General features: G+C 38.5%; 1 protein-coding gene across 3 annotated transcripts in view; it reads left to right on the forward strand.

Moving 5' to 3' along the window:
- Positions 1–21,193, forward strand: part of LOC141300083 (dnaJ homolog subfamily C member 13) — a 56,969-nt gene extending 35,776 nt beyond the window's left edge. For 2 of the 3 annotated variants that reach the window (XM_073830388.1, XM_073830389.1), the window contains 22 exons: positions 2–117; positions 1,231–1,309; positions 1,417–1,552; positions 1,637–1,821; positions 2,659–2,733; positions 2,839–2,958; positions 4,384–4,779; positions 4,858–4,971; positions 9,854–9,970; positions 12,826–13,003; positions 13,091–13,182; positions 13,254–13,353; positions 14,203–14,277; positions 14,379–14,491; positions 14,581–14,750; positions 14,825–14,867; positions 15,265–15,438; positions 15,790–15,969; positions 16,058–16,198; positions 17,220–17,363; positions 17,444–17,543; positions 20,279–21,193. In XM_073830388.1, coding sequence (XP_073686489.1) covers positions 2–117; positions 1,231–1,309; positions 1,417–1,552; positions 1,637–1,821; positions 2,659–2,733; positions 2,839–2,958; positions 4,384–4,779; positions 4,858–4,971; positions 9,854–9,970; positions 12,826–13,003; positions 13,091–13,182; positions 13,254–13,353; positions 14,203–14,277; positions 14,379–14,491; positions 14,581–14,750; positions 14,825–14,867; positions 15,265–15,438; positions 15,790–15,969; positions 16,058–16,198; positions 17,220–17,363; positions 17,444–17,543; positions 20,279–20,376 — 2,946 coding nt within the window. In that variant the 3' untranslated portion in view covers positions 20,377–21,193. Of the gene's footprint in view, position 1; positions 118–1,230; positions 1,310–1,416; positions 1,553–1,636; positions 1,822–2,658; positions 2,734–2,838; positions 2,959–4,383; positions 4,780–4,857; positions 4,972–9,853; positions 9,971–12,825; positions 13,004–13,090; positions 13,183–13,253; positions 13,354–14,202; positions 14,278–14,378; positions 14,492–14,580; positions 14,751–14,824; positions 14,868–15,264; positions 15,439–15,789; positions 15,970–16,057; positions 16,199–17,219; positions 17,364–17,443; positions 17,544–17,737; positions 17,841–20,278 lie in introns of all 3 variants that reach the window. The other variant, XM_073830390.1, reaches the window with a different exon arrangement.
- The last annotated feature ends 5,890 nt before the right edge of the window (positions 21,194–27,083 follow it).

Consider the following 27,083-nt stretch of genomic DNA (forward strand, 5'->3'; position numbering starts at 1 on the left):
GGTGAGGCTGCTGAAGGACACTCTGGACGCCTGGAAGAGAGAAGTGGAGAAGAAGCCGCCCTCCATGTCTGTGGATGACGCCTATGAGGTGTTGAACCTCCCTAAAGGACAAGGACAGTAAGTCCAACATGCTCTCACTGTTTACTCACCCCCTTGTCATCCAAGATGTTCATGTCTTTCTTTCTTCAGTCGTAAAGAAATTATTTGAGGAAAACATTTCAGGATTTCTCTCCATATAGTGGACTTCTATGGTGTCTGTGAGTTTGAACTTCCAAAATGCAGTTCAAAAGACTCTAAATGATCCCAGCCAAGAAAAAATGGTCTTATGTAGTGAAATGATTGGTCATTTTCTGAAAAAGATTATAATTTATATACTTTTTAACCTCAAATGCTCGTCTTGTCTAGCTCTGTGTATTGCGGTTCAAGACAGTTAGGGTATGTCTAAAAACTCCCATCTCATTTTCTCCTCCAACTTCAAAATCATCCTACATCTCTGTTTTAGCTTTTTTTTGTAAAGTGTGTTTGATCCTTTTTTCCATGTTAACTTTGTAAACACTGGGTCAGTACTTCTGGAGCGATGTAGGGCGATTCTGAAGTTGGAGGAGAAAATGAGATGGGAGTTTTTAGACATACCCTAACTGTCTTGAACCGGAATACACAGAGTTGAGGCAAAGCTAGACAAGACAAGCATTTGAGGTTAAAAAGTATATAAATTATAATTTTTTTCAGAAAATGACCAATCGTTTCGCCAGATAAGACTCTTCTTCCTCGGCTGGGATCGTTTAGAGTCCTTTGAAGCTGCATTTAAACTGCATTTTGGAAGTTCAAACTCAGGGCACCATAGAAGTCCACTATATAGAGAACACTCCTGAAATGTTTTCCTCAAAAAACATAATTTCTGTACAACTGAAGAAAGAAAGACATGAACATCTTGGATAAAAAGGGGGTGACTACATCATCTGTAAACTTTTGTTCTGGAAGTGAACTACTCCTTCGAAGACAAAAGACTTCCCTTTTGTATTACTTTATTTGTTACACTTGTTAGGGTTTCTTCCATGCAATTTAGTGTCACATGACCATTTCATCCCATTCTGACCCTTAAGATTAAAAAAAAATCTAATTTTACTCATTCTCACAGCTTCTCATGTGACACTATAAAGTCTGAGAATACTCCTTATTGAGTGTGATCTTGGTCATTTGATTTGTGTGTGTGTGCTTTTTTTTTTAAAGGCATGACGAGAGCAAAATAAGGAAAGCGTATTTCAGATTGGCCCAGAAATACCATCCAGATAAAAATCCAGAGGGCAGGGTATGTACATCAACGCACTTTAGTCTCATTACTAGTGAATGAATAATAAACTTAATAAATAATAAACCAAACTCGCTGTGCGTGTGTGTGTGTGTGTGTGTGTTCAGGACATGTTTGAGAAGGTCAACAAAGCCTATGAGTTCTTGTGCACTAAATCAGCTCGTATCGTGGACGGTCCTGATCCAGAAAACATCATCCTGATCCTCAAAGCCCAGAGCATCCTGTTCAACAGACACAAGCAGGGTTAGATGAGACTGATGTCCTCTCAGATATATCTCCTGATCTTCAGACGGTCAGTGAGTGATCTCCTCCTCTCTCTGTCCTCAGAGCTGGAGCCGTATAAATACGCCGGCTATCCCATGCTGATCAAGACCATCACGATGGAGACCAGTGACGATCAGCTCTTCTCCAAGACCTCTCCGCTCTTACCGGCCGCCGCTGAGCTGGCCTTCCACACCGTCAACTGTTCAGCCCTGAACGCAGAGGAGCTGCGGCGCGAGAACGGCATCGAGGTCAGGATGTGTTCATCTTAACCAGCAGAAACCACTCTGTGTGTCTTCATCAGTGTTGGGGAAAGTTACTTTTAAAAGTAATGCGTTACAATATTGAGTTACTCCCTAAAAAGTAACTAATTACGTTATCTAGTTACTTTTTATGGAAAGCAATGCGTTACGTTACTTTTGCGTTACTTTTTAAATCTGGGCAGGGCTTGTTTGTGTTTAATATAAAAAGTTGTATTTTTGTCAAATGTAAAAAGCTTTTCACAGCAAAAGCCTCAGGTTTAGAGAAAAGTAAATCTCCGTCTGTACAGTAGACCGCAGAAGAACAAATGTCAACTCTTTAGCGATAAAAGGGGAAAACAAATGTTAGATTATCTTGAGTAATTTTTCTTTATTAGTATGGATGAATTGGATCATCGAAGGTCGGCAGCAAAGACATCGGTTAATAAAATGGGATTAAATGCATAAAGGATATTTGTATTATTTCACATATTTAATTATAGCAGGTTTGTGTTGAATTTGACAGTTTTTATTCATTTTGAGGAACACTGGATCTGTTTTTTAGTGAGTGAGATGAATTAATGCATGTTCACATTTATTCTAGAACTAAAGGAACATCTTACTCACAATTTCTCTCAACATGAGGACAGGAGAGCTTTTAATCAATAAATGGAGGAAAAGTAACTCAGATATTTGCTTGTCAATTAAAAAGTAATGTGTTACTTTACTAGTTACTTGGAAAAAGTAATATTATTGTGTAAGTTGCGTTACTTGTAATGTTACCCCCAGCACTGGTCTTCACTGTGGCATTGAGTGAGGCGTTGATGAGGTTTGTGTGTTCTGTGTCAGATGCTGATGGAGGCTCTGTCCCGCTGTGTGGCTGTTCTCACCGCTTCCTGCAAACCTGAGGACATGGCAGTACAGGTACATCTCTACAGCCACATATGACAACAGACGGTCGTATAGAGGAACTACAGTGAGCTGACAGTGCTATTAGAGAGTGATCGAGTGTATTGTGGGTGTTTTCAGGTGTGCGGACACGTCTGTAGGTGCTATAGCGTCGCTGCTCAGTTCGAAGAGTGCAGAGAGAAGATTGTCGAGCTTCCCAACATTATTAGAGATGTGTGTCACATCCTCTACTACGGCAAGGTGAGAACACACAATGGAACTGAAAACCACTCTCTGTTTCATATAACTATGGACATATAGATAAACTTGACACTAACCCTTAAAAGGCTCATGTTGTACACTGGTAGTTTCATTCATTGATCTTTCTAAAGTTATAGGTAAATATTATAGATAAGATCACCTAAAATATTGCAGTTTAGTGTCTTTGTTACATCACTTGTACTTACTATAATAAAAAAGTAGGTTATGCATAAATACAAGCGAATAACCTTAAATCAAACCCTTACGCTATAGTAAATACATGTTAATAAACATTATTCAGTGCTTATTTGTGTTTTTACACTATAACAAGAACACTTTAAAACGAACTGTAACCTAATATCTTTTGCACTCTCCATCTGATCTGGTATAAATTATTTGTTTAAAGGATTACTCCATTTCCAGAATAAAACTTTTCTAAAATTTTACTCACCCCCTTGTCATCCAAGATGTTTGTCTTTCTTTCTTCAGTCGATAAGAATTTGTTTTTTGGGGAAAACATTTCTCTCCATATAGTGGACTTCAATGGTGCTAAACAGATTGAAAGTTAAAAATGCAGTTTCAATGCAGCTTCAAAGAGCTCTAAATGATCCCAGCCGAGGAAGAAGAGTCTTATCTAGCGAAACAATTTGCCATTTTCTAAGAAAAATTATATTTATACACTTTTAAACCATAAATGCTATGAATATCTTGTCTAGCTCTGCAATGTGCATGAGTACTCTGTGTATTCCAGTTCAAGACAGTTAGGGTATGTCCAAAAACTCCCATCTCATTTTCTCCTCCAACTTTAAAATCGCCCTACATCGCTGTTTTATCTTTTTTTGTAATCGGTAATAGGTGTATGACCCCTGCACGTTCACTTTGTAAACACTGGGTCGGTACTTCTGCAGTGATGTAGGACAATTTTGAAGTTGGAGGAGAAAATTAGATGGGAGTTTTTGGACATACCCTAACTGTCTTGAACAGGAATACATAGAATATGTATGCGCATTGCAGAGCATTTGTGGTTAAAAACTGTTTTTTTTTTTTTTAATAACCGATCATTTCGCTAGATAACCCTTCTTCCTCGGCTGGGATCATTTAGAGTATTTTGAAGCTGCTTTGAAAGTGCATTTTGAACCTTCAGTCCCTTGAGCACCATTGAAGTCCACAATATGGAGAAAAATCCTGAAATGTTTTTCTAAAAAAAAATATTTTCTGTGCGACTGAAGATAGAAAAAACATGATCATCTTAAGCTATCAATAATTTTTTTGTTTTGGAAGTGGAGTAATCCTTTAATTTCTATGATTGGTCTGGAGACTCTAGTCTTTTGTGTGTATAAGTAATCTATAAAGTAAGTCATAAACAGAGTTTTAATGTCTGTGAGTGTTTTGTGAATCTAAGGCTGCATTTCTCTCGACTCTCAGGGTTTGCCGCGTTTGGCGTCGCTGGCGGTTCAGTGCATCAGCTCCTTCGCCATAGACTTCTTCCTCCAGACGCACCTGTACCAGGCCGGAGCTCTGTGGCACCTGCTGTTCAGCCTCTTCAACTACGACTACACTCTGGAGGAGAGCGGCGTTCAGGCCAGTCAGGACACCAACCAGCAGGAAGTGGCCAACAGTCTGGCCAAGCTGAGCGTGGTGGCCCTCGGCCGGCTGGCGGGTTACAGCGCCGCTCTGACCCCGGAGGACGGACCCAACGGAGAACCCAACGGCGGAGGAGCCGCAGCACACCCTCCAGAGAACCCCGCCATCAGGAAGAGCCTGGCCGCCATGCTGACCCCCTACATCTCACGCAAACTGGGCAGCAGCTCGCCTGCGGAGGTAAAGGAGGACACAATCTAACGGTGACACTGCGGAATAACAAACATCTTACTCATCTGGTTCATCTGTTTCTCACAGGTCCTGAAGCTGTTGAATAGTAACTCAGAGACGCCGTATTTGATCTGGAACAACGGGACCAGAGCGGAGCTGATGGAGTTCCTGGAGGCGCAGCAGGAGAGCAACATCAAGAGAGTGAGACGCTCCTCACACTCATCTGCTGCTTCACACACTCATCTGTTTCTGATCTGAGCTCACTCTCTCTCTCTCTCTCAATTCAATTCAATTCAATTCATATTGCTTTATTGGCATGACATACTTGGATACATATTGCCAAAGCATTCTATACATCAGAATAGAATCAAAACAAAATTACATATAATATACATCCATAAAAAATAAAAAATACATTCATATATATATTTATATAAACATTAATGGTTCTACTAATACAGATGTGTTCACTCTTTACTTCTTATTTTATGACATTTGTAAATATGTTGTGCTACCAAAGAGGAAGTAGGTCCTTCACCAAGTAGTATTTTTAATTTGTTGTTTTCATGGAGTGACTGGAACTCAGGAATAATCTGCTGTATTTGACTGTACAGTGAGTCTCTTAGGGATGTGTATTTGTCACAGTGGAGGAGAAAGTGTTCCTCTGTCTCAACTGCTCCTGATCTACATTCGTTACAGATTCGCTCTTCTTTAGGTAACCATGTCTTTTTATGCCGTCCTCTTTCTATGGCTAGCTGGTGGTCACTCAGTCTGTATTTGGTCAGTAAATGTCTGTGTGTTATATTCCTGACTGAGACCAGATACTCAGCTAGACTGTACTCTCTGTTGAGTTTCACATAACATTGGAGACGACTTTGGTCTTTGGTCTGTTCTTTCCAATGTTGTATGTATGTCTCCTTTTCTTCATTTAGAATTTCTTTGATTCTTCCATGTTTCTCAAGTTTGGTGATATTGAGTGCCTTATTAGTCAGATTGGACACCATTACACAAAGATGACTTTTTTGAGCACACATTTTTTGTGTTTTTAGTGCTTTAAAATGAAGAGAATCCTCAGAACTAGAGTTTAAGTGGATCCAAAACTTTAAAACTCTTTTTTTAATGATTAGATTTAGGGGAAGACGGCCTAGCTCAGCTCTGCAGGCGTTATTAGGCGTGTTTCTGTGGACGTGAAGGATACTTCTGCAGAACTCTACATGCAGAACTTCTAAAGGGTGTTTGTGCCAATCTTTATGGCTGTAGTTACTCGCTGGGCCCCAGATCTCGCTTCCATACAGGGCAATAGGCAGTATGACACTATCGAAAATCTTTGTCCAAATTCTGATAGGGATATTTATTTTGAATAATTTTGTTCGTATGGCATGCAGTGCTCTGCGGGCTTTTACAAGTAATGTTTTTATTGCCACATTGAAATTTCCTGTGGGAGTTAAAACTAGACCAAGATAGCTGTATTGTAAAACATGTTGTAGAGTAGTGTTGTTTAAAGTAAATATATGTTTATGTTCTAGATTTCTGGGTTTTTTCTGAAATATCATAATCTTAGTTTTTTGGATGTTGACTTCTAAGGTCCAATCATGGCAGAATTTAGTTAAAATGTCAAGGTTGTTCTGGAGACCTTCAGGTGTTTTAGATCAAATTAGCAAGTCATCTGCATATAGTAAATATTTGACTTCTGTGTCAAATAATTGTAGTCCAGGGCTGTTTGATTGGTCCAGTAGATCTGCCAGTTCATTGATATAGATGTTAAATAAAGTCGGGCTGAGGCAGCAGCCCTGTCTTACTCCTCGCTGTTGAGAAAAATAATCAGTCCTTTGCTGTCCAATTTTTACTGCACATTTATTTTGGTTATACATGTTTTTAATTAAGTCATATATTTTACCCCCTATGCCACTTTGAATGATTTTATAAAACAGTCCATTATGCCAAATGGAGTCAAAAGCCTTCTTAAAATCTACGAAGCATGCGTATATTTTTCCATCTTTCTTTTGGTGTACATGTTCATTTATTAATGTGTGTAGTGTGTGGATATGGTCAGTGGTTCGATGTTTAGGAAGGAAGCCAATTTGAGATTTGCTGATGACATTGTGCTGCATTAAGAAAGATGAGATTCGAGAGTTGATTATAGAGCAAAATACTTTTCCCAGATTACTGGTAACACATATCCCTCTGTAGTTATTAGGATCGGTTTTGTCTCCACTTTTAAAGATAGGAGAGATGAGTCCTGTATTCCAGACCTCAGGGAAAACGCCTGAATTCAAAATCATATTAAAAAGTTTGAGTAATGCAGTCTTAAATTCAGGAGAGCTGTTTTTAAGCATCTCATTTTTTATGTTGTCAGGGCCACAGGATTTCTTACATTTGAGGGATTTCAGTTTTCCATTAAGTTCTTGTTGGGTTATTGGATAATCTAGTGGATTTTGGTTGTTTTTTATACACGATTCAAGAGCATTCAATTTTTCAAGGACTTTTAACTGGTTGGGATTATTCAGAGGGTCAGTTTGATGTGAATAGAGCTTCTCAAAATAATCTTTCCAAATTTGACCATCTTGTATGGCTAGTTCTTGTGGCTTTGTATTATTTAGACTGTTCCAAGTGCTCCAGAACTGACCCTGATCAATTGTGTTTTCAATCTTCTGAAGTGTGTTGTTATAATAATCCAATTTCTTTTGTCTCAGTGTGTTTTTGTATCGTTTGAGAAGTTCTGAGTGCTTTAAGCGTAATTCTAAATTGACTGGATCTTTATGTTTTTGGTTTGAAATTAATCGTAACTCTTGTCTCATTGTTTTACAATCATGGTCAAACCACTTTTCAGAAGGTTTTTGTTTAGCTCTATTTTTGTGTTTATATGTAGTAGTTTCGTTTAAATTGGCCTTTTTTGCTATATTTTCAAAAATTTCATTAATATGTTTAATTGCTAAATTTATTCCTTTCCAATTATTATCATATGTTGAATTGTTAAACATTGTTATGGAATTAACTATTTCATTTGACTTTAATACTTTAAAATATGTTTCAGCAGCACTATGAGTCCATCTATACGGTGTTTTAAGTTTATGTAGATTAATTGGCTTTTTATGAATTTCTCTTGATCTGATGTTTTCACCTTTAATGAAAATATTTATCTGGCTGTGATCAGACAGGGGTGACTGAGCTTTGACGGTAAATGCATTGAAATGGGAGGGGCTTATATTTGATATGGCATAATCTACAACACTGTTCCCGAGATTTGAGCTATAGGTAAATTGTCCACAGGAATCTCCTTTGATTCTACCATTGAGGATATAAAGACCTAAAGTTTGACAAAGGTGGGCTACCTCTTTCCCATGCCTATTGACTCCAGTATCCTGGTTATTTCTTCTAGGTAGAGTATTGAAGAGATCTTGGGGTATATGTGTGAACACATGTTTGTCTCCTGAATTATCAATATAGTCTAATTCTGAACCAGTTCGAGCATTTAAATCTCCACATAGTAAAATTTTCCCCAGAGTTTGATATTGATTAATTTCTTCTTGTAATATGTAAAACACTTCATCGTTATAGTATGGGGAATCTGATGGAGGAATATATATTCCACAGATAAAAAGGTCTCTATCTAGAATTCCAAAGCTTTTATCTAATTTTAACCAAATGTGATTTTTGCCTTGCTGTACTGGTGATGTAAAAGGAGCAAGGTCATTTTTTATCCAAATGACTAAACCACCAGAATCTCTACCACGATGTATTGAGTTGAGTTTCCAGGAGGGCACTATGATTTCAGAGTAACTTGCAGGACACTGAGTGAACACATCTGATCTACACCATGTTTCTGTTAGAATTAGGATGTCAACATTTGTGATGCTGTTTAAAAAATCTGTGTTTGTGCTTTTTAATCCAAATGTTTTGGAGCACAAACCCTGAATATTCCAAAAGCTAATATTTAACATTTTGATATGATCAACAATTAAGCAGTACTGCTGTTTATCTGGAGGCAAAAACAAACAAACCAAAAATATAAAAAATAAATTCATTCAAATAGATAAATAAATTAATTAAATTAAGTAATAGTATAATAGTATAATAGTAATCTCTCTCTCTCTCTCTCTCTCTCTCTCTCTCTCTCTCTCTCTCTCTCTCTCTCTCTCTCTCTCTCTCTCTCTCTCTCTCTCTCTCTCTCTCTCTCTCTCTCTCTCTCTCTCTCTCTCTCTCTCAATTCAATTCAATTCAATATGTGCTTTATTGGCATGACAATTATTACAGTGTATTGCCAAAGCAGAGTGTTTACATTGAATGTAAAACAGGTATGTATGCAACAGAAACATGCATGTATATACATTTTTAAAAAGCAGGACAAATAATGAACACATTAGAATTCTATGAACAATTTAAAATTCAATGTGATGTGTGTGTGTGTGTGTGTGTGTGTGTGTGTGTGTGTGTGTGTGTGCGTGTGTGTGTGCGTGTGTGTGTATGTGGCGGGCGCATCACTGATTTGTTGACTCCTCCCTCTTTTTGTGACAGGCATCAATGTATCTTGCTGCTAGTAAGATACAATCTTGTTTTTCACCTAATAAATATTGAAGTTGTGTTTTCTTGTTTAACATTTTAAAGCCAGGGCAAAGTGTTTCAAATTTTGGATAAAATTTTGTTCTAATTTCTTGGTAGTTAGGACAGCTGGTGAGGAAGTGTTGCTCTGTCTCCACTTCCCCATGATTACAGTATGGGCAGATGCGGCTCTCTTTGGGCAGCCAGTGCTGTCGATATCTGCCCGTCTCTATAGTCAGAGAATGATTGCTCAGTCTGTACCTCGTCATTTGTCTTCTTAATTTACAGTTTTTCACTGTACTCAGATAATCTGCAGTTGCGTAATCTCTATGTAGGGCCAAATAACATTCAAGTTTACTTTGTTTTTCTGTCGTTTCATTCCAATAGGATAGATAATTTTCTTTGTGTGCTTTTATAATTTGGTTGGGATGAATTTTGTGAATGGATATTTCATTTTCCTGATTCTGGATGTTGTTAGTTATGTTAGTGTGTTTTTGCAGCTTCAGGAGCATCTGAGCATCTCTCTCTCTCTCTGTGTGTGTAGGGCGAGTGTGACAAGAACTTTGGATCGGAGTTCCTGTTCAGTGAACATGGGAAGGAGCTGATCGTGGGAGAGATCTTCGTTCGGGTTTATAACGAGCAGCCTGCGTTTCCTCTGGAGGTGAGAGACACATTCACTACTGTACACAAGAAGTCTCTTCTGCATTTATTTGATTAAAAACACAGCAAAACAGTAAAATATTTTTATAATTTAAAACAGCTATTTTCGATGTGAATATCTGTTAAAGTGTAATTTATTTCTGCAATCAAAGCTGAATTTTCACCATCATTACTCCAGTCTTCAGTTTACATGATCCTTAAAGAATAATTTGATTATTAATTCCTATTCTAATTAAATGTGTCCTTATGTGTGAATAAAACTATTAATTTCTTTACATGTATGACCGCTAGGGATGCTCATTTTAATTGGTTAACCGTTAACTGACGGAAAAAAGTTTGACCAATCAATACAATCAGTTTAACGGTCATTTATTTATTTATTTTTTCAGTAATTTATCAAAATATTTTTAAACTTTTGCTGCATGGTTAAAATAAAGTAAAATTGCATTTTTGAGAGAGAAAAAAGGATAAATTGTGTTTTTTATTAGGCTACATTCAGAAATAGGCCTGATGCTGACGTGAAATGTTTACAAACACTATAAACATAGCTAAGCTATTTTAGTTCCTCTCACGCCACAAAAAAAATCCGTTCAATTTAACAGTATTCAGAAATAAACAAGAATGAAAAATATCAGAAGCTATGCTATTTAAACAATAACCCAAAACTAATTAATTTAGACTAAAGTGAAACTGAAACTAATGTTAGTTCTCTCATTCCACACAAATACAAATGTTTCTGTATTTGAATGCCAACATATTATTTATTATGTCAACCTGGTTGTGTAGGTTACTTCACTCGCATTCCAATATCTACATTTAACAAGTAATTTGGCATAATATCACAGCAGTACGGTGATAACGATTAACAGCACAGATTATTTAAACTGAGCAGTGTTTTGTCCATGTGTTTGGCTGACTGTATTTTATTGTGAAAATGGAAAGGCTGCGTTCTCAAGTTAGCAATCTTAACTGTGTGTGGCGCAATCACTTGATATTTTTCTTTCTAACAATGGAAAAGACTACTTCTCCTAGTCATACAGATAATCAAATCTGTAAACGGTTTGCTTTTATTTGTGTACATTAACAATAACAACAAATGGTTGTGCTTTTGTAAAATAAAGAAAAATAGGATGCCGCTTTAAGCCCGTCTTTTTTCGTGCAACACAAAAATGAACCAAAACTCTGCATGCTTAAAAATACTGTATTTTTATTTTTAAAGGTCCCATATTGTCAAAATCAAAATTTCCTGGCTTTCTTCATGATAACTGAGGTCTAGGGGTGTAACTACCATATGAGTTTCAAAACAGTCAATCCACAGTAAACTGCACACAGCCTGCTTAAAGTAGCTGTTCATTTTCACGAGCCGCTGTGACTTCCTTAAAAACGTGACGTCCGATCTACTCAGTCACCGCCCCGAGCACCAACCACGTCACACCCTCCTTTTGTCAAACCCAGACAACAACGCGTCCATGCTGTTATTGAGCAACAACAACACGGAAACAAGTGGAGAAAACCCTGTTCAGTCGATAGATGTGGAAACTACATCATTACACAGGCTTCAGAACAACGTGAATATAAGAGACCAGAGGCACGTCAACTTCAGCCTCTTTCACACAGCGATTCCGGTAAATACACGGATAATGTGTCCCATGATTTGTTCCGGAGTTGTTTGATTTGGTTCATTCACAGTTGTTTTCCGGAATCTGTGCGTGCTTTACACACAACCCATAAAGACATGTGACGTTTGGATGTGAGATGTAATGCGACGCGTACGTTTCACTAAACTGAAACTAACCTGAACAAACTGTGCTTCAGCGCTGATAGTGAGGAGCTGGCTCTGCCTGATGATCGCCGCTTCATTCCACTTTGCACGTATTTTTTCGTCGTGAAGAGTCGCATGATAAAGTGCATCATCACTACAACACTGCCTTTATGGTTCTGGCTTTTGTTCACACAGCGCTCGTTCCCGTAATTTTCCAGAATCAGCGCGCATTGTGAAAGGGGCTTTACTAAAGCAACAGTTATGTAGCTTACTGCATTCGGTGTTTGAAAAAGAAAAAACATTAATGATCATTCTGATATATCCTGTTGAGTATCAGCAAGCTAGGCTCTCTCTATGGCTCTGGGTTCGGCTAAAGCATACATGACCGTAGTTACCTGTGGTTGGCCTGGCTGTGCGTCACTCAGAAAACAACAGGCCAATCAGAAGAGAGGCTCATGAATATTAATTAGATGGGCCAAAATCAACCTGTTCTTGACAGAGCTCCTAAAAAAAGAGTTGTAAAAATATATTGAGATGGATTTTGGCACTTATACCGCAAATATATATTTTTAAGGACATCAACAACTAAAATAAACCTCCAGAAATGTGTACAGTATGGGACCTTTAATCAAATAAATGCAACCTTGATGAGCAGAAGAGACTTCTTTAAAGACTATTATGAGTCTTACTGACCCCAAACTTTTGAACGGTTGTGTGTGTGTGTGTGTGTGTGTGTGTGTATATATATATATATAGATAGATAGATAGATAGATAGATAGATAGATAGATATATATATAGATAGATATAGATATATAGATATATAGATATAGATATATATATATATAGATATATATATATATATATATATAGATATAGATGTGAATCCTTTTTGCGCATGTTCAATGAATCCCTGGAAAGCAAATGTTTGTATTTTTAACGGGTCACAGACACTTATCCTTTCTAATTTGATAAAATTTTAATTTAAAATAATCTTGTCAGGTAATAGTTTATAATCGATTAATGAGCGTCCGCTATGAAACATAACCAAAATGAGCATCCCTAATGAGAGCTGTGTTGATCTGTGTTTGTCAGTACCCGAAGGCGTTTGCGTCCAGTCTCCTGGACTATGTGGGCTCTCAGGCTCAGTATCTGCACACTCTGCTGGCGATGACGCAGACTAATAAAGTGGAGTCGCAGCAGCACGCTCACAGACTGCGCTGGGCTGAGATGGCGCTGGAAGCTCTCCGTAACGTCATCAAGAACAACCCAGGTGATTAAGACACTACAGACTGATAAATGTGTGTAGAGGCTCGTCTGTGAGAGATATCTGAATGACAGGATGTAATGTGTGTCGTAGGCTCTGAGACGGAGTGCATCGGTCACTTCAAGCTGCTCTTCTCTCTGCTGAGGGTCCACGGCGCCGGCAAAGTCCAGCAGCTGGCTCTAGAGGTACATTATAGACCAGCAGTCTTTACAGACATCATCACGATCGTCTCTGTAACATTGTGTGTTTGCTGTAGGTGGTGAATACGGTCACATCAAACCAGGACTGTGTCATCAACATCGCTGAATCTCTGGTTCTGCCCAATCTGCTGGTGCTGCTGCACTCCTTACCCTCCAGTAAGACTCATCTAATATATCACACACATTCAATACAGGTAGAGTAGCCCACATAGGGACTGCTGTGGCACAGGGTTATTATAGTTAAGTCAAACTAAAATTAAAACCATAAAAACCATTGTTACTAAAAAAAAAAAAAAGAAAAAAAGATTAATGTTATATAAAAAAACAACGCAGAAGTTTGCATTTTAATTTACTTTAACTTGATGTGCTATAACTAAATCCAAATATTTAATAAAAACTACTAAAATATCACATAAGCAAAATTACAACAACAAAAAAATTGCAGTGAAAACAAAAAAATATGCTGAGGTCACATTACCTTTTTTTTCTGAGCAACTGAACACACCAGTTGCAAAAACACATATATCTCTATGAATGCAGTGCGTTTTTACAGTGGCATTAATATATTCAGATTTATGGATTTGTACATATTGTCTCCTTGATGAAAACAAATTGATATACAGTTGAGGTCAAAAGTTTACATTCCCCTAAATGGTTAATTATTTTACCAAAATGAGAGGGATCGTACAAAATGCATTTATTGTTTATTTAGTACTGTCCTGAATAATATTTCACATATTCTTTCTTAGTGATGTTGTCTGTTCATTTTAAACTACATAATGTTTCTCTTATTTATTATACCTATTTAAAACGTTTAGAATTTTTATTGTGAGTGGTATATAAATAAATGTGGCTTTAATAGTTCAGTTAGTTCAGAGTTTATTGCTATAATTTATATTTATAAAAAAAACTCTAAAAGCAAATGCATATGTCAACATTATTGATATAATACTATTCCAGAGTGTTTGTCTCTGGTCTGACGCTCTTGTCTCTGGTGGTCCACAGGCCGTCAGCTGGTTCTGGAGACGCTTTACCCTCTGACCTCTAACACCAAGATCGTCACTGAGGCCATGAACAAAGGTGTGTGTGGACACCAGCTCATCCGTGTCTTCAGTAGCGGATCTCACAGTAGATTCAGCTGTTTGTGTCTCAATCATCTCTGACCTCTCTCCCTCTCTCAGGTGCTCTGATCTACCTGCTGGATCTCTTCTGTAACTCCACACATCCTCAGGTGCGCACACAGACGGCTGAACTCTTCTCCAAAATGACCTCGGACAAGCTGGTGGGACCAAAGGTAAGACTCCTTCAGTTGTAGGAGGAATCCAGTTTCACGTCACTGCATGTGTTTGATAACTCCGTGGCCTGTGTTCTTCTCTCACGCAGGTGCGTCTGACGCTGGTGCGCTTCCTGCCGGCCGTGTTCATGGACGCCATGCGTGATAACCCCGAGGCCGCGGTGCACATATTCGAGGGAACGCACGAGAACCCCGAGCTGATCTGGAACGACAGCTCGAGAGAAACCGTCTCCACCACCGTCAGAGAGATGATGCTGGAGTAAGACCTCTGACCTCAGATCAGTCATTCCCTCAGCTCCTATCTCCTCATTCACTCTCCTTTCATTCCCACAGACACTTCAAGCTGCAGAAAGACAATCCTGACGTCAACTGGAAGGTGAGATGGAGCTGAATCAGAGATATCCATTTAGATTTACAGCTGAAACATTAATGGTTTGCTGCCTTGTTGGAAGAGGCTATTTACAGTAATTCCGCCCAGCAATGTGTGATTGAGATTGTCGACACTATAAAAGACAGCTGTTAGTAGTCAGCTCTAGTGGCGCAGAGGATAAAACGCCTTTCACTCTGTTCGACGCGACCGATCCGGGTTCGAATCCCCTGTCTGGCGATCTTTTTTCTCCCTTTTCAAAACACATATCACACAAGTGTTAATATTTTTGTGGAAACTGATACATTTTATTTTTCAGTATTTGTTTGAAACTGAAATCTTTTGTATTTTTCGTCACTTTTGATCATTTGAATGCGTTCTTGCTAATGAAGATGTGTTTGTGCAGCTGCCGGAGGATTTCTGTGTGGCGTACGGAGCGGGTCAGGGAGAGCTGGAGGTTGGCGGAGTGTTTCTGCGGATCTTCATCGCTCAGCCTGGTTGGGTTTTACGGAAGCCCAGAGAGTTCCTGGTGTCATTGATGGACACACTGACCGCTCTGCTGGAGAAGAACAACCCCAACGTGAGTGTGCGACTATAGCAGATAGAGCTGCGATGATAAATGGATGCATCGTGATTCTCTCTGGAATCAATTCTGAGCCTAGTTTTTAACAATAGATGGTGCTCTAGTGTAATCTAAATCTCACAATGCTTTTATGATGCAAGATATTGTAAACACCCTTGTAATGTGCTTCAACCTTTTTGATCTTTATGAATGATAATTTTAGGTTCAAGTGCATGTAAGAGATTGAAACTAAGATCAGAAACGATTTGAGTGAAAAATCACAATGCATTTGGAAAATCTTTCCCCAGCTCTAATAGCAGTGATTGATTTGTGTCTGTCTGTATGATTGTGGTGTTCTCCTGTCATCAGGGTGAGGCTCTGGAGACGGTGACCACCGCAGCCGTGTGTCTCTTCAGCACACAGACACAGCTGGCAGATCAGGTTCCTCCTCTCGGACATCTGCCTCGCGTCCTGACCGCCCTCAACCACAGGAACAACGCCGTGCCCAAAAGTGCCATCAGACTCATCCACGTGCTCTCAGACAATGAGGTACGGCACAAACACACACTGCTCTCTGTGATGACGTGAACCTCTAAGTGAAGTGTGGTGATGTCTGAGCTGTGTTTGTCTCCTGTAGCTGTGTGTGCGCTCCATGGCAGCGTTGGAGACCATCGGCCCGCTGATGACAGGGATGAAGGTCAGGGCTGATATGGCAGGACTGGCCTGTGAGGCTCTGAACCGCATGTTCCAGCGCGAGCAGACCGAACTCGTCGCACAGGTGACACACACACACACACACACACACACACACACACTAGAGCAGTTTTTTTTTTTTTTTTAATGACCCTGAACCACAAAACCAGTTGTAAGTAGCACTGTATTATGGGTCAAAATTATTGGTTTTTATTTTTATGCCAAAAATCTTTAAGATATTAAGTAAAGATCATGTTCCATGAAGATATTTAGTAAATTTCCTACAGTAAATATATCAAAACATAATTTTTGATTAGTAATATTCATTGCTAAAAACTTCATTTGGACAACTTTAAAGGTGATTTTCTCAGTATTTAGATTTTTTGCACCCTCAGATTCCAGGATTGTCCTATCTTAACAAACTATACATTAATGAAAAGCTTATTTATTCAACTTTCAGATGTGTATAAATCTCAATTTTGAAAAATTGACACTTATGACTGGTTTTGTAGTCCATGGTCACAAGTTAGCTTTTGTTGAATGCACCACTATTGAAATGTTTGTGGATGGTTAGTTTTTTGGTTTTAAATGGTTTAAAAAAAAAAAAACTATGGTTCCTGCTCATCAAAGCTGCATGTGTTTCTTGAAAAATACAGCCAATCTGTATAATTGTGAAATATTAAAATTTTAAACAGCTGTTTTCTATGTGAATATCTGTTAAAATGTAATTTATTTCTGTGATGCGCAGCTGAATTTTCAGCATCATTACTGCAGTCTTGAGTGTCACATGATCCTCCAGAAATACATTTTCCTGATACATTTTTAAGGAATCTTTGAATATAAATTTGAAAGAACAGCATTTATTTGAAATAGAATTATTTGTAACAATGTAACAAAGTCTTCACTGACAGTTTTGGTCAATTAAATGCATCTTTGCTGAATAAAAGTATTAATTTCTTTAAAAGAGAAAAAACTAAATATTTTACCAGTGGTATGTAAATAAATGATTGATTAACGAAGGTAATAGTGTTTTTTAATTGTGTAATTGTATTATAAATGTAGTAGTAGTATTGTTATAGTTTGTAACTGAATGGTGGTGTGTTCAGGCTCTTCGTGTGGATCTGGTGCCGTATCTGTTGAAGCTGCTGGAGGGAATCGGGTTGGAGACTCTTGATAACCCGTCCGCAACCAAAGCTCAGATCGTCAAAGCACTTAAGTCCATGACCCGCAGCCTGCAGTTCGGAGAACAGGTATCATCCTCGTTCAGCGGCACGATAGAACATTCCAGAGCTCAAACCGTGATGTGAAATGTGTGTGTGTTTGGTTTCAGGTGAATGAAATCCTCTCTCGTTCCACTGTGTGGAGTGCCTTCAAAGACCAGAAACACGACCTCTTCATCTCCGACTCCCAGGTGGCAGGTTACCTGACGGGTGAGTCCAGCACACAGCTCCTGGTGTGAGGGATACTGACCCCTACTGACTGTAGCTGCTCTGAGTCTGGTGCTGCAATTTCTGTGTCTGCTGGTTATGACATCTGCTTGCTTCCTCTCTCTCTGCACTCTCCTCTTCCTCTCTCTGTCTCTGTCTCTCTCTCTGCTGTCTCTCGTCCTGTCTCTCGTCCTCAGGTGTGTCCGCTCCGTCTCTCCTGGCGGGCAGCAGTCCGTTGCGCAGTGGGCTTTAGTAGCTCACCTGGTTTTTTCCAGCCTCCTCTTTATTACTGTAAAGCAGGTAGACTCTCCTCTGATGGCTTCATCTGTCTTTCTGTTTCATTTCATACTCGCTTCCATCTGTTTCCACTCTTCATGTGTAGCGCTGATGCCAGTGAAGGCCACATTCCCATCCAGATATCAGTACAGAACATTTCATCCACACCTCACAATGTCATCATTTACTAAAAGCTACGCGATAAATCAAGATACAGCTGAAATCCTGATGTGCGGTTATCAAATGGCAAAGCCTATGATTCAATTCATAAAATATCTGGGCTGTGTTTCAGAGTGAAGCATGGATCTGTGTTTATTTACACATGAGCAGCTCATGATTCGGCTCTTATGAGCGACTCGAGTCACAGTAAATGATTCACATCAACTTTTCTTCCGAAGGTGCAAAGGCACCTATTGTATCCATTGGTGTTCTTATTCTTCTTCCGTTTCTTCCGCTCTTGAGTCTATGGCAGCGCATAGAACCGCTTGCGGGAAAGTTGAGTAATTTGGCACACTGATAGAGGACAGTCTTAAATGTCACCATAGCAATTTTGGAGTCTCTAACTCAAACTCTCTAGCGCCACCATTTGTCCAAAGTTTCACTTATGTTTATGTTAATAACTTTTGAAGCCTAAGGCACAAAGCAAATTTCTTTTTTCCTCCTACTTTTTCGAATTCATCCTATACGGTTTGTCTGATTTTCACCAAAACTGGCTCAGATCATCTTCAGACCATGCTGGTAAAAAAATGATGGAATTCAAGTTGATTAGTCAAACCATTCTCAAATAACACATGAACGATTTTCATGAAAAGCATGCAAAAATGGATGTGAGGCTATATCTCCGCAACGGTTTGTTGTGTTGAGACCAAGCTTGGTGCGTGTTATAAGAAGCATGACCTGAGGCTACCCGCAGTGTTTCGGCTCAGTGCCACCTAGTGGTCAAGAGATACGAAAAATTGCTATTTTTGCCTGTAACTTCTCAATGGTTTGGCCAAAAATCACAACACTGGTCTCTTTAGATTCAGTGGAGCATGTTGAGTCAAACCCAATTTTCCAGCCATTTTGGGTATTGACCATTTTGAATTTTGTCAAAAATGCTATATTTTATGAATGCATTGACTTATCGTTACGAAACTCTGTATATGTCTTCAGCACCATGCCCTTCAGTACTCAAATTTGGGGGCAGTGCCACCTTCTGGCCAAAAAATTTCAAAAGGTCCAAGAAATTTCCAAAAATACTTATAACGTTTAAATAAATTGGGCTATTGTAATAAAATGCCATCAATGCCAATGCCTTAGCCCATTATGCCAAAATTTGCTGACTTTCCTATCCGCCATTTTGATTTATGTTGAAAACTCCTCCTAGGCCATTGGTCTGATTTTCACCAAATTTGACTCGGATCATCTTCAGACCATGCTGACCAAAAGTTATGGATTTCGTGTCGATATACGAAAGGTTTTCATGTAGTGCATCAACGAATTTGGTGATAAGATGCCAAACTGCATCTGAAGCTGTATCTCTGCAAAGCTTTGACATATTGACACCAAACTTTGAATGTGGCATTGTCACCTCACACTGACCACAGCACATAAATGTGGGAACAGCGCCAGCTATTGGTCAAAAGTAATAAATCATCCATTAACCATTGTTAATGAAATTTCTGGTCTAAAAATATTTCTTCGGTCATGGCGACAACAAAGATTCCAGTTATGCCATAGTTGGCCAAATTTCATGTTGAAAACCTACTTTTTCAAACTCCATGACCATTCGTCCGATTTTCACCAATCTCGAGTCGGATCATCTTCAGACTGTGCTGACAAAAAGTTATAGATTTCGTGTTGATAGATAAAAACGTTTTCGTACAGCGCCTCTACAAATTTTAGTCTTGATGCCAAAATGACTCTGAGGCTTTATCTCTGCAAAGCTTTGACATATTGACACCAAACTTTGTGTGTGCCTTTGTCACCTCACACTAAACACACATCGATTTAATAACAGTGCCACCTGTTGGTCAAAAGTGATAAGCCATTAAATCATATTATTAGCCGTTAGCGTTAGCATTATTTTTCTGTAATTTTGACTAAAAGTTACGAAATTTGGCTCTCTGATAGAGGACAGTCTCAACATTAACCAAAGCTTTGACATATTGACACCAAAATTTGTGTGTGCCTTTGTCACCTCACACTAAACACACCACATTTGATAACAGCGCCACCCATCTGTAAAAAACCTGGATTCTTGTTAAAATATAATTTTTAGTTGTAATTGTGATTTTTATCAGAGAAACTTCTTTTTGATTTAATTTATCTTTTTGCAGCTGTTTAATTTCAAACCAGATTTATTTACAGATCATTATCAAAGTACCATGCAGTGTTCCATCCAGCTTCCACATGTTCTGAATGATAGTAGATTTGTCAGGTCATTAGTGTGATGCTGATGTTGTGCTGTGTGTGACGTTCAGGTCCAGGAGTGGCAGGTTATCTGACGGCGGGCAGCGGCTCTACGGTCATGCCGAGCGTCCCGCCGCCGGTAGACAACGACATCGGAGACCTGGGCTGAACCAGACTAACACAACACAGACAAACCGGACACAGACGGACCGGCTCTTGATCCTCATCCTGATCCTGAGCAGAGAAGATGGAGCGACAGACGGACAGACAGAGAGAAAGACAGAGATCATCCTCCCTCACAGTACTTCATGATTCCTGCGTTTTAACACTTCTTCCTCCTTCATTTTATATCCACTCGCATCTCGTAAATCATTTCTTTCCATGGAGAGTCAAATAGTTTACTTTTGTATTGAGATATTTTTATGCTTTTGTTTTTTCTTCTTTGTTTGGGTGAGCTGATGTTGGCTCCGATTGCTTGTCTTTTCCCGTCTCTTCGTCTTCCCGCGTCTCACGTCTCGACTCGCATCTGTCCCCGTCTCCGCACGCTTTCCGTTTTATAAAACGCAGCCTCGCATCTCTATATTCTTATGTTTATTCTGAAGTACTGGAGTAAGTGCTTGGTAACAGAAGGAAAGAGAAAGCTCAGAAGGAACCTGTGAAACTGTGATTATCGCTCATGAATTTGTGCCGCTCGCGATCTGTCCCGGTTCGTCTCTCGTCTCGTAAACCCACGAAAACCTTCCTTCCCCAGAAAGCACTCGACTATTTATACCTGAATAATTAAAGACCAACCGAACACGAGCGTCTCAAAGGACAAAGGACAAATCGTACTGACCCTGATTACAGATGTGTGTGAAAGACTAGTGCAATTGTGAATGTTAAATGTAAGATGCCGTACATAAACTTTCTATATTGAATGTACATTAATAAAGAAGTAAATCAGTTGCACTTGTACATACAATTTTAAGAATAAAAGGGAATCCACAGCTCTTGGGTCTTTCTTTTTCTTATTGATGATGATCTTTTATCATTTTTTTGGTGGGAAGAAAAACAAACACAATCCTTTTGCATTCCTTGACCAAAGTTCAGAGTTTCTCACTAAAGCATTAAAATAGTTTTGTCTGGTTTTATTTCAGTTTCCTGCTGATTTGAACACATCAGTTTCTGGGTGACACTTTGGTTTCTGAGCTGCTGAACCCATCAAACCAGTGTTTATGGTTAAAATAATCAAATAATCCAATAAGAATACCAGTTTACACAAACAGACTGGTTTTTGTCCAGATAATCGACTGAACGGCTGACACAGAAGACTAGCACATTCGTCTCAGACATACCTGCTTTTATATTTAAACTAGATCAAGTCTGTCAAGACAAACGCTGAAGCTGGCTTGAGAAAGCTGGACAAGAAAATCTGAAGAAGTTTTAAGTTTGACAGTTTTCAGTCTCAAATGTTTGAAGTAGTTTTAAAAGCTTAATGTAGATAGATAGCAAGTTCCTAGCGTTTATCCAGTGTGATTAATGTTACTAGAATGTTGTTAGCATGTTTTTTAGCTTTATTAACATGTTGCTAGCATTTTTCCAGCATGGTTACCATGTTACTAGAATGTTTCTACCATAATTAGCATGTTGTTGTTAGCATGACTAGCAGATTGTTAACATTTTCCCAGCATGATTAACATGTTACTAGCATATTTTAGCACATTTCTAGCATGATTAGCATGTTTTAGCATTATTAACATGTTTTAGCATAACTAGCATTTTGTTAGCGTCCCCAACCTGATTAACATGTTACTAGCGTATTTTAGCACATTTCTAGCATGATTAGCATGTTTTAGCATTATTAACATGTTTTAGCATAACTAGCATTTTGTTAGCGTCCCCAACCTGATTAACATGTTACTAGCGTATTTTAGCACATTTCTAGCATGATTAGCATGTTTTAGCATTATTAACATGTTTTAGCATAACTAGCATTTTGTTAGCGTCCCCAACCTGATTAACATGTAACTTGAATGTTGTTGGCCCATTTCTAGCATGTTGTTAGGATGATTAACATGTTAGCATGTTTCTAGCATAATTAGCATGTTTTAACATGGTTAACATGTTATTAGCATGATTAACAAGTTAGTAGCATGTTGCTAGCCTGATTAGCATGTCATTAGTATGTTGCTGATTAGCATGTTGCTGGAATGATAAGCAAGATGCTAGTGTGTTTCTAGCTTCATGGTTAACATGCAGTTAGCGTGATTAGCAAGTTACTGGCATGATTCGTATATTGTTAGCATGAGACAGATGGATAGACAGATTAGAAATATTAGTGAGTGTTCTCAGTGTGAGTTTGAATAGTGTTGATCATTTGAACATTCCCTCAATGTAAGTCTATGGGATTTTTCCCAGTTTTAATCATCATTTTTAGGAAAACCACAAGTCTGATCTGTTAGAAAAGATAGAGAAGACTTGATCGGATCAGTCTGAAGATCTGGCCTGAGTTTGGAGTTTGTAGAGTTAAAGCTTTAGGAGGAGCAGAACTCAGAACTCTTAGTCTCAGACGAAGAAAGAGAATAATAAGTTTAAATAGCATTATAGGTAGGTTGGCCTTTTCAAGCCTAGTTTAATGAGGCGGATGAAAGAGTCTTATTTGTGGATGTTTTCAGCATTATACTGACTGTCTGCATTATATCACATGTCCACAGGAGGGCGACAGAACTATATATTTACTGCTCCCTCAAAGACATGATGCATTAGTTTCCAGAAGCCCATGTTACTGAAATCATGAAGCTTTAGTTCAGCGCCTGATGTCATTCTGTAGTCAGTTTTAATAGCTCAGAAACATCAGTGGGCAAACCCAGGGTTCAGCATAACATCTGACTGACATCAGTCTCTGTTCCTCCTCAGACATCCGCCGTCTCCACTGCAGGTGCTGGAATATCCCTCTGATTCTCAAAGGCCCACTGAAGCCTGTCCTGCTCTGACTCATTCTGATCAGGGCCTGTGTTCCCAAAGAATCCTCTCAGAGCTCCTCATTTGGGAATCTTTGTTTAAGAGTGATTGAGGACCATTCTGAGAGAAACTCCAAAATGTGTATTTTGAGGAGGAGGCAGGACTGAGGCTGTTGATAGGTATGACACATTATTTTCAAGACTGACATTGGTTGCCCAAGAAGAAAATAACACTGGTTTTAAACTGGATCTATTATAAGCATTCACTTTTGAATTTACACGTTTAATTCTTCTTATTTTAGCCTTATCTCACACACAGTCTAATCGATCATCTTAAGTCACTGTCATCCATCGTCTGCAACACATTTTTTCTCCCTCTTCGTCTTTCAGATGTTTTTTCCTCTGCTAAAGAAACTCTTAAACCTCTTAGAAGTTCTCCTCCCTTACAATTTTTGACCTTAACAGCACTTTTAAGGGTTAAGATGCTGTCTTTATGAGGATCTTCTCTTTAATTCTAAGGGGAAATGCCCACTTTTCTAAGAATATTCTTAGAATTTCGTCATGAGGACCAACTCTTTGCACTTTGAATTTTCATAAATATCCACCTTTTTCCTGAGAAACTGAGAGCCGTCATGATGGATTCTAACTTCTGCTTGGACGCTCTTGTGTTAAAATGGGTAAAAATGTCAACTGAATTGATTTTTTTTAACATAATAGTGTGCAGGGTTAAGCTGTGTGTTAATTTGACTAGAAACACTAGAGACTGGAAATGTAAAGCATCTTTAGCAGAGATAGTTCTTGAGATGAGAGGGTCTGTACTACTTACTATTGGAGAAAACTTCTAACTTGGTTCATGTGTCCCTTAATAACCAATCACATTACAGCCTTGATGCCATTGGGTTGCAGTGTTGCCAACAGTGTTGTTTTTCACATCCACAGGCTGAGACGATACTAATAGCATAATATTTAGCCTTTGGAATGCTCATTTAACAAGAGGAATCCTGACAAAAAAATGTGCATTTTACGCCCTGGGATACGATTTTTACAGGTGGACCCCCTCGAAAAGCAATTGGGCTATTTTGGGCTAGTTTTGAGTAGCAATTGGCCGGTTTGTGGTGAAAACCTGGCAACCCTGCAGAGTTGTGCGACACTCAGTTGCCATTTACGGATAACATAGGAATTAAAAAAAAGACAAGTGCCGTAGGCTGAATCCCACCTGTCGCAAAAAAGTCAGTGACTTTTTTTTTTTTTTCAGTGGTAAACTCTAAAAATTGTAAAATCCAAAAGTATTATTTAGTGTGAACATTCAGCATTTCAGCATAGTAAAGGCTCTCCTCTATTGACATCCATTCCAAAATAAACTTCCAAAAAAGTCTACTTTCCCACGTACTGGCAGACCGGAAGCAAGGGTTGCCAGGTTTTCACAACAAAACCCGTTTAATTGCTACTCAAAACTAGCCCAATCTCATTTCTAGGGGGTCCCCCGGTAAAAACGCATTCCAATGGGTAAAATATGCATTTTGTGGTGGGGTTCCTCTGGTAAAATTAGCATTCCATTATGGAAGCAGATTAGTCTCATTAATAATTCACGCACAATACAAGATGCACACATGCGTGTCCCAATTCACGTGCACGAAAAAAATATATATATATTCACAAAAAAAAATCACGTGCAAAAAATAAGAATATAAATTCATAAAATACGTTTCACAAGTTGCAAAACACAATTCACAGATTTACAACTGTGTACAACAATTTTGAATGTTTAAAAATCACGAGTGTATCACGGACTGTGAGTGTGTGAATAGCTTTTTTACGTGTGTATTTTTTAGACTTGCGTGTGTGTTTTTGAGACTCTCCTGGCAGCGAACTCCTCCCATGCGGGTCACTCGTACACTTTAGCCAATCAGATTTGAGCCTGTCGATCGACCAATCATAACCCGCTGTGGGCGTGCCTATCTTACGTTACGTCATCAGCGCGAGTCCAGTTCCAGAATTCAGATACGATTCAGCTGTTTATCGTCTCATTTAAGGTAACTCTAGCCTAGTAAAGGTGTATTGTTTTATTTTGATTGCTTAAAAACTAAAGGTAAAATCGGTCGTTTAGACACACTCGTTAACGTGACCAGTTTAAGCCAGCGGCTGCTATGAAAACAGATAGTGTTGCCAAAGATGCTGTCTTGTGTTAGCCACAATGTCCTGTTTATTGGCCAAAATGAAGAAAGAATTCTGTTCATTGCCATGTTTTTGTTTAACAACGCTGGGTGTCCTCTGCCCAGTCTAGCTCCCACTTAGCACTGACCCTGCCTTTATTATTATAGCTTTATGTAATAATGAATATACCTCACGAGAACTCAGTGTATGAATAACGGTGTGTTTGTACTAACCATTTGTGCAACTGGATGCAGTGTTTAATTAAAACACACTAATCATTTTCCTTGCATTTTTCAGGATTTAACACTTTGGAACAACATCTGGATGACAGTTACAGACCTCTTCGTTCACATTAATCTTTATGTCTTTTTATGTACTTCACCTTTATGCATTATTTTTTTAATGTAATCAACATTCATGTACTTTTTAAAATATTATATTATTGTGATACATAATTTTATGTTGAGCAGTGATGTAAAAATCTTTGAGATTACAATACACAAGATGATGTTGGTTAGCAGCAATTGTATTTGCTTTAGTATTAACAGTTCTGGAATTTGCTGGTCAGTCAGACAGACTGATCACATAAAGGAATGCATCAAAGATTATTCAGTAAACTTCATTCAAGTTCCGACTTGTTTTGAATGTTTTAATTCTGACATACAACCAGAACATTTAACAATGCATAACAAAGCTTTATGCCTTAACAAATACAAAGTCATAGGGTACCATTCTAAAAGAAATGTAGTAATAATGCATGAGTTGAATCAGTTGAAACTGTTAAAATGGATGGGTTGCAGCATGACTGTTTTGAAAGAGTTACAGTTCCAAATGAAACTTCTAGATTCACATCACCTCATAATTTGTGGCAGAGGTTGAAATAGGAGCAGCTACTTGTACATCATAAGCATCACAATTCTGAAATAAATAATATCTGCAGGCTGCAGCGTAAACAAACTTAAATGAAATGTACATGGTTTACAATGTGTGTTATTAAATCGTCATCAGCTGAATGCGTGCCATCGTAGGATTTGAGACACAAGACAAGTTTGGCTCTGACAGCTCTTTCCTGTTTTCAATCAAAAAAACAAAACCACAAGAGACTGCTTGAAAATATCCAAATAGATAATTTTCATTTTCTATTTATTTACATGTCCCATCTGTAAAAAACGTATTTTATGCTTTACATTAAGTTTATAATTTTAATATCTTTATGCGGTATGGTATCCACGTGAATGATTCTTTATTAAATAAACATAACAATCGATAAATATTAAAACATAATACACTCTGAGCAGCAGCTGGCTTACACTGGTCACGTTAACGAGTGTGTGTAAACGACCGATTTTTAAGTAAGCATGCAGTATAAAACAAAATGAGACGATAAACAGCTGAATCGTATCTGAATTCTGGAACTGGACTCGCGCTGATGACGTAACGTAAGATAGGCACGCCCACAGCGGGTTATGATTGGTCGATCGACAGGCTCAAATCTGATTGGCTAAAGTGTACGAGTGACCCGCATGGGAGGAGTTCGCTGCCAGGAGAGTCTCAAAAACACACACGCAAGTCTAAAAAATACACACGTAAAAAAGCTATTCACACACTCACAGTCCGTGATACACTCGTGATTTTTAAACATTCAAAATTGTTGTACACAGTTGTAAATCTGTGAATTGTGTTTTGCAACTTGTGAAACGTATTGTATGAATTTATATTCTTATTTTTTGCACGTGAATTTTTTTTGTGAATATATATATTTTTTTCGTGCACGTGAATTGGG

This window comes from Garra rufa, chromosome 24 (assembly GCF_049309525.1).
Source record: "Garra rufa chromosome 24, GarRuf1.0, whole genome shotgun sequence".
NCBI classification, from domain to species: Eukaryota; Metazoa; Chordata; class Actinopteri; order Cypriniformes; family Cyprinidae; genus Garra; species Garra rufa.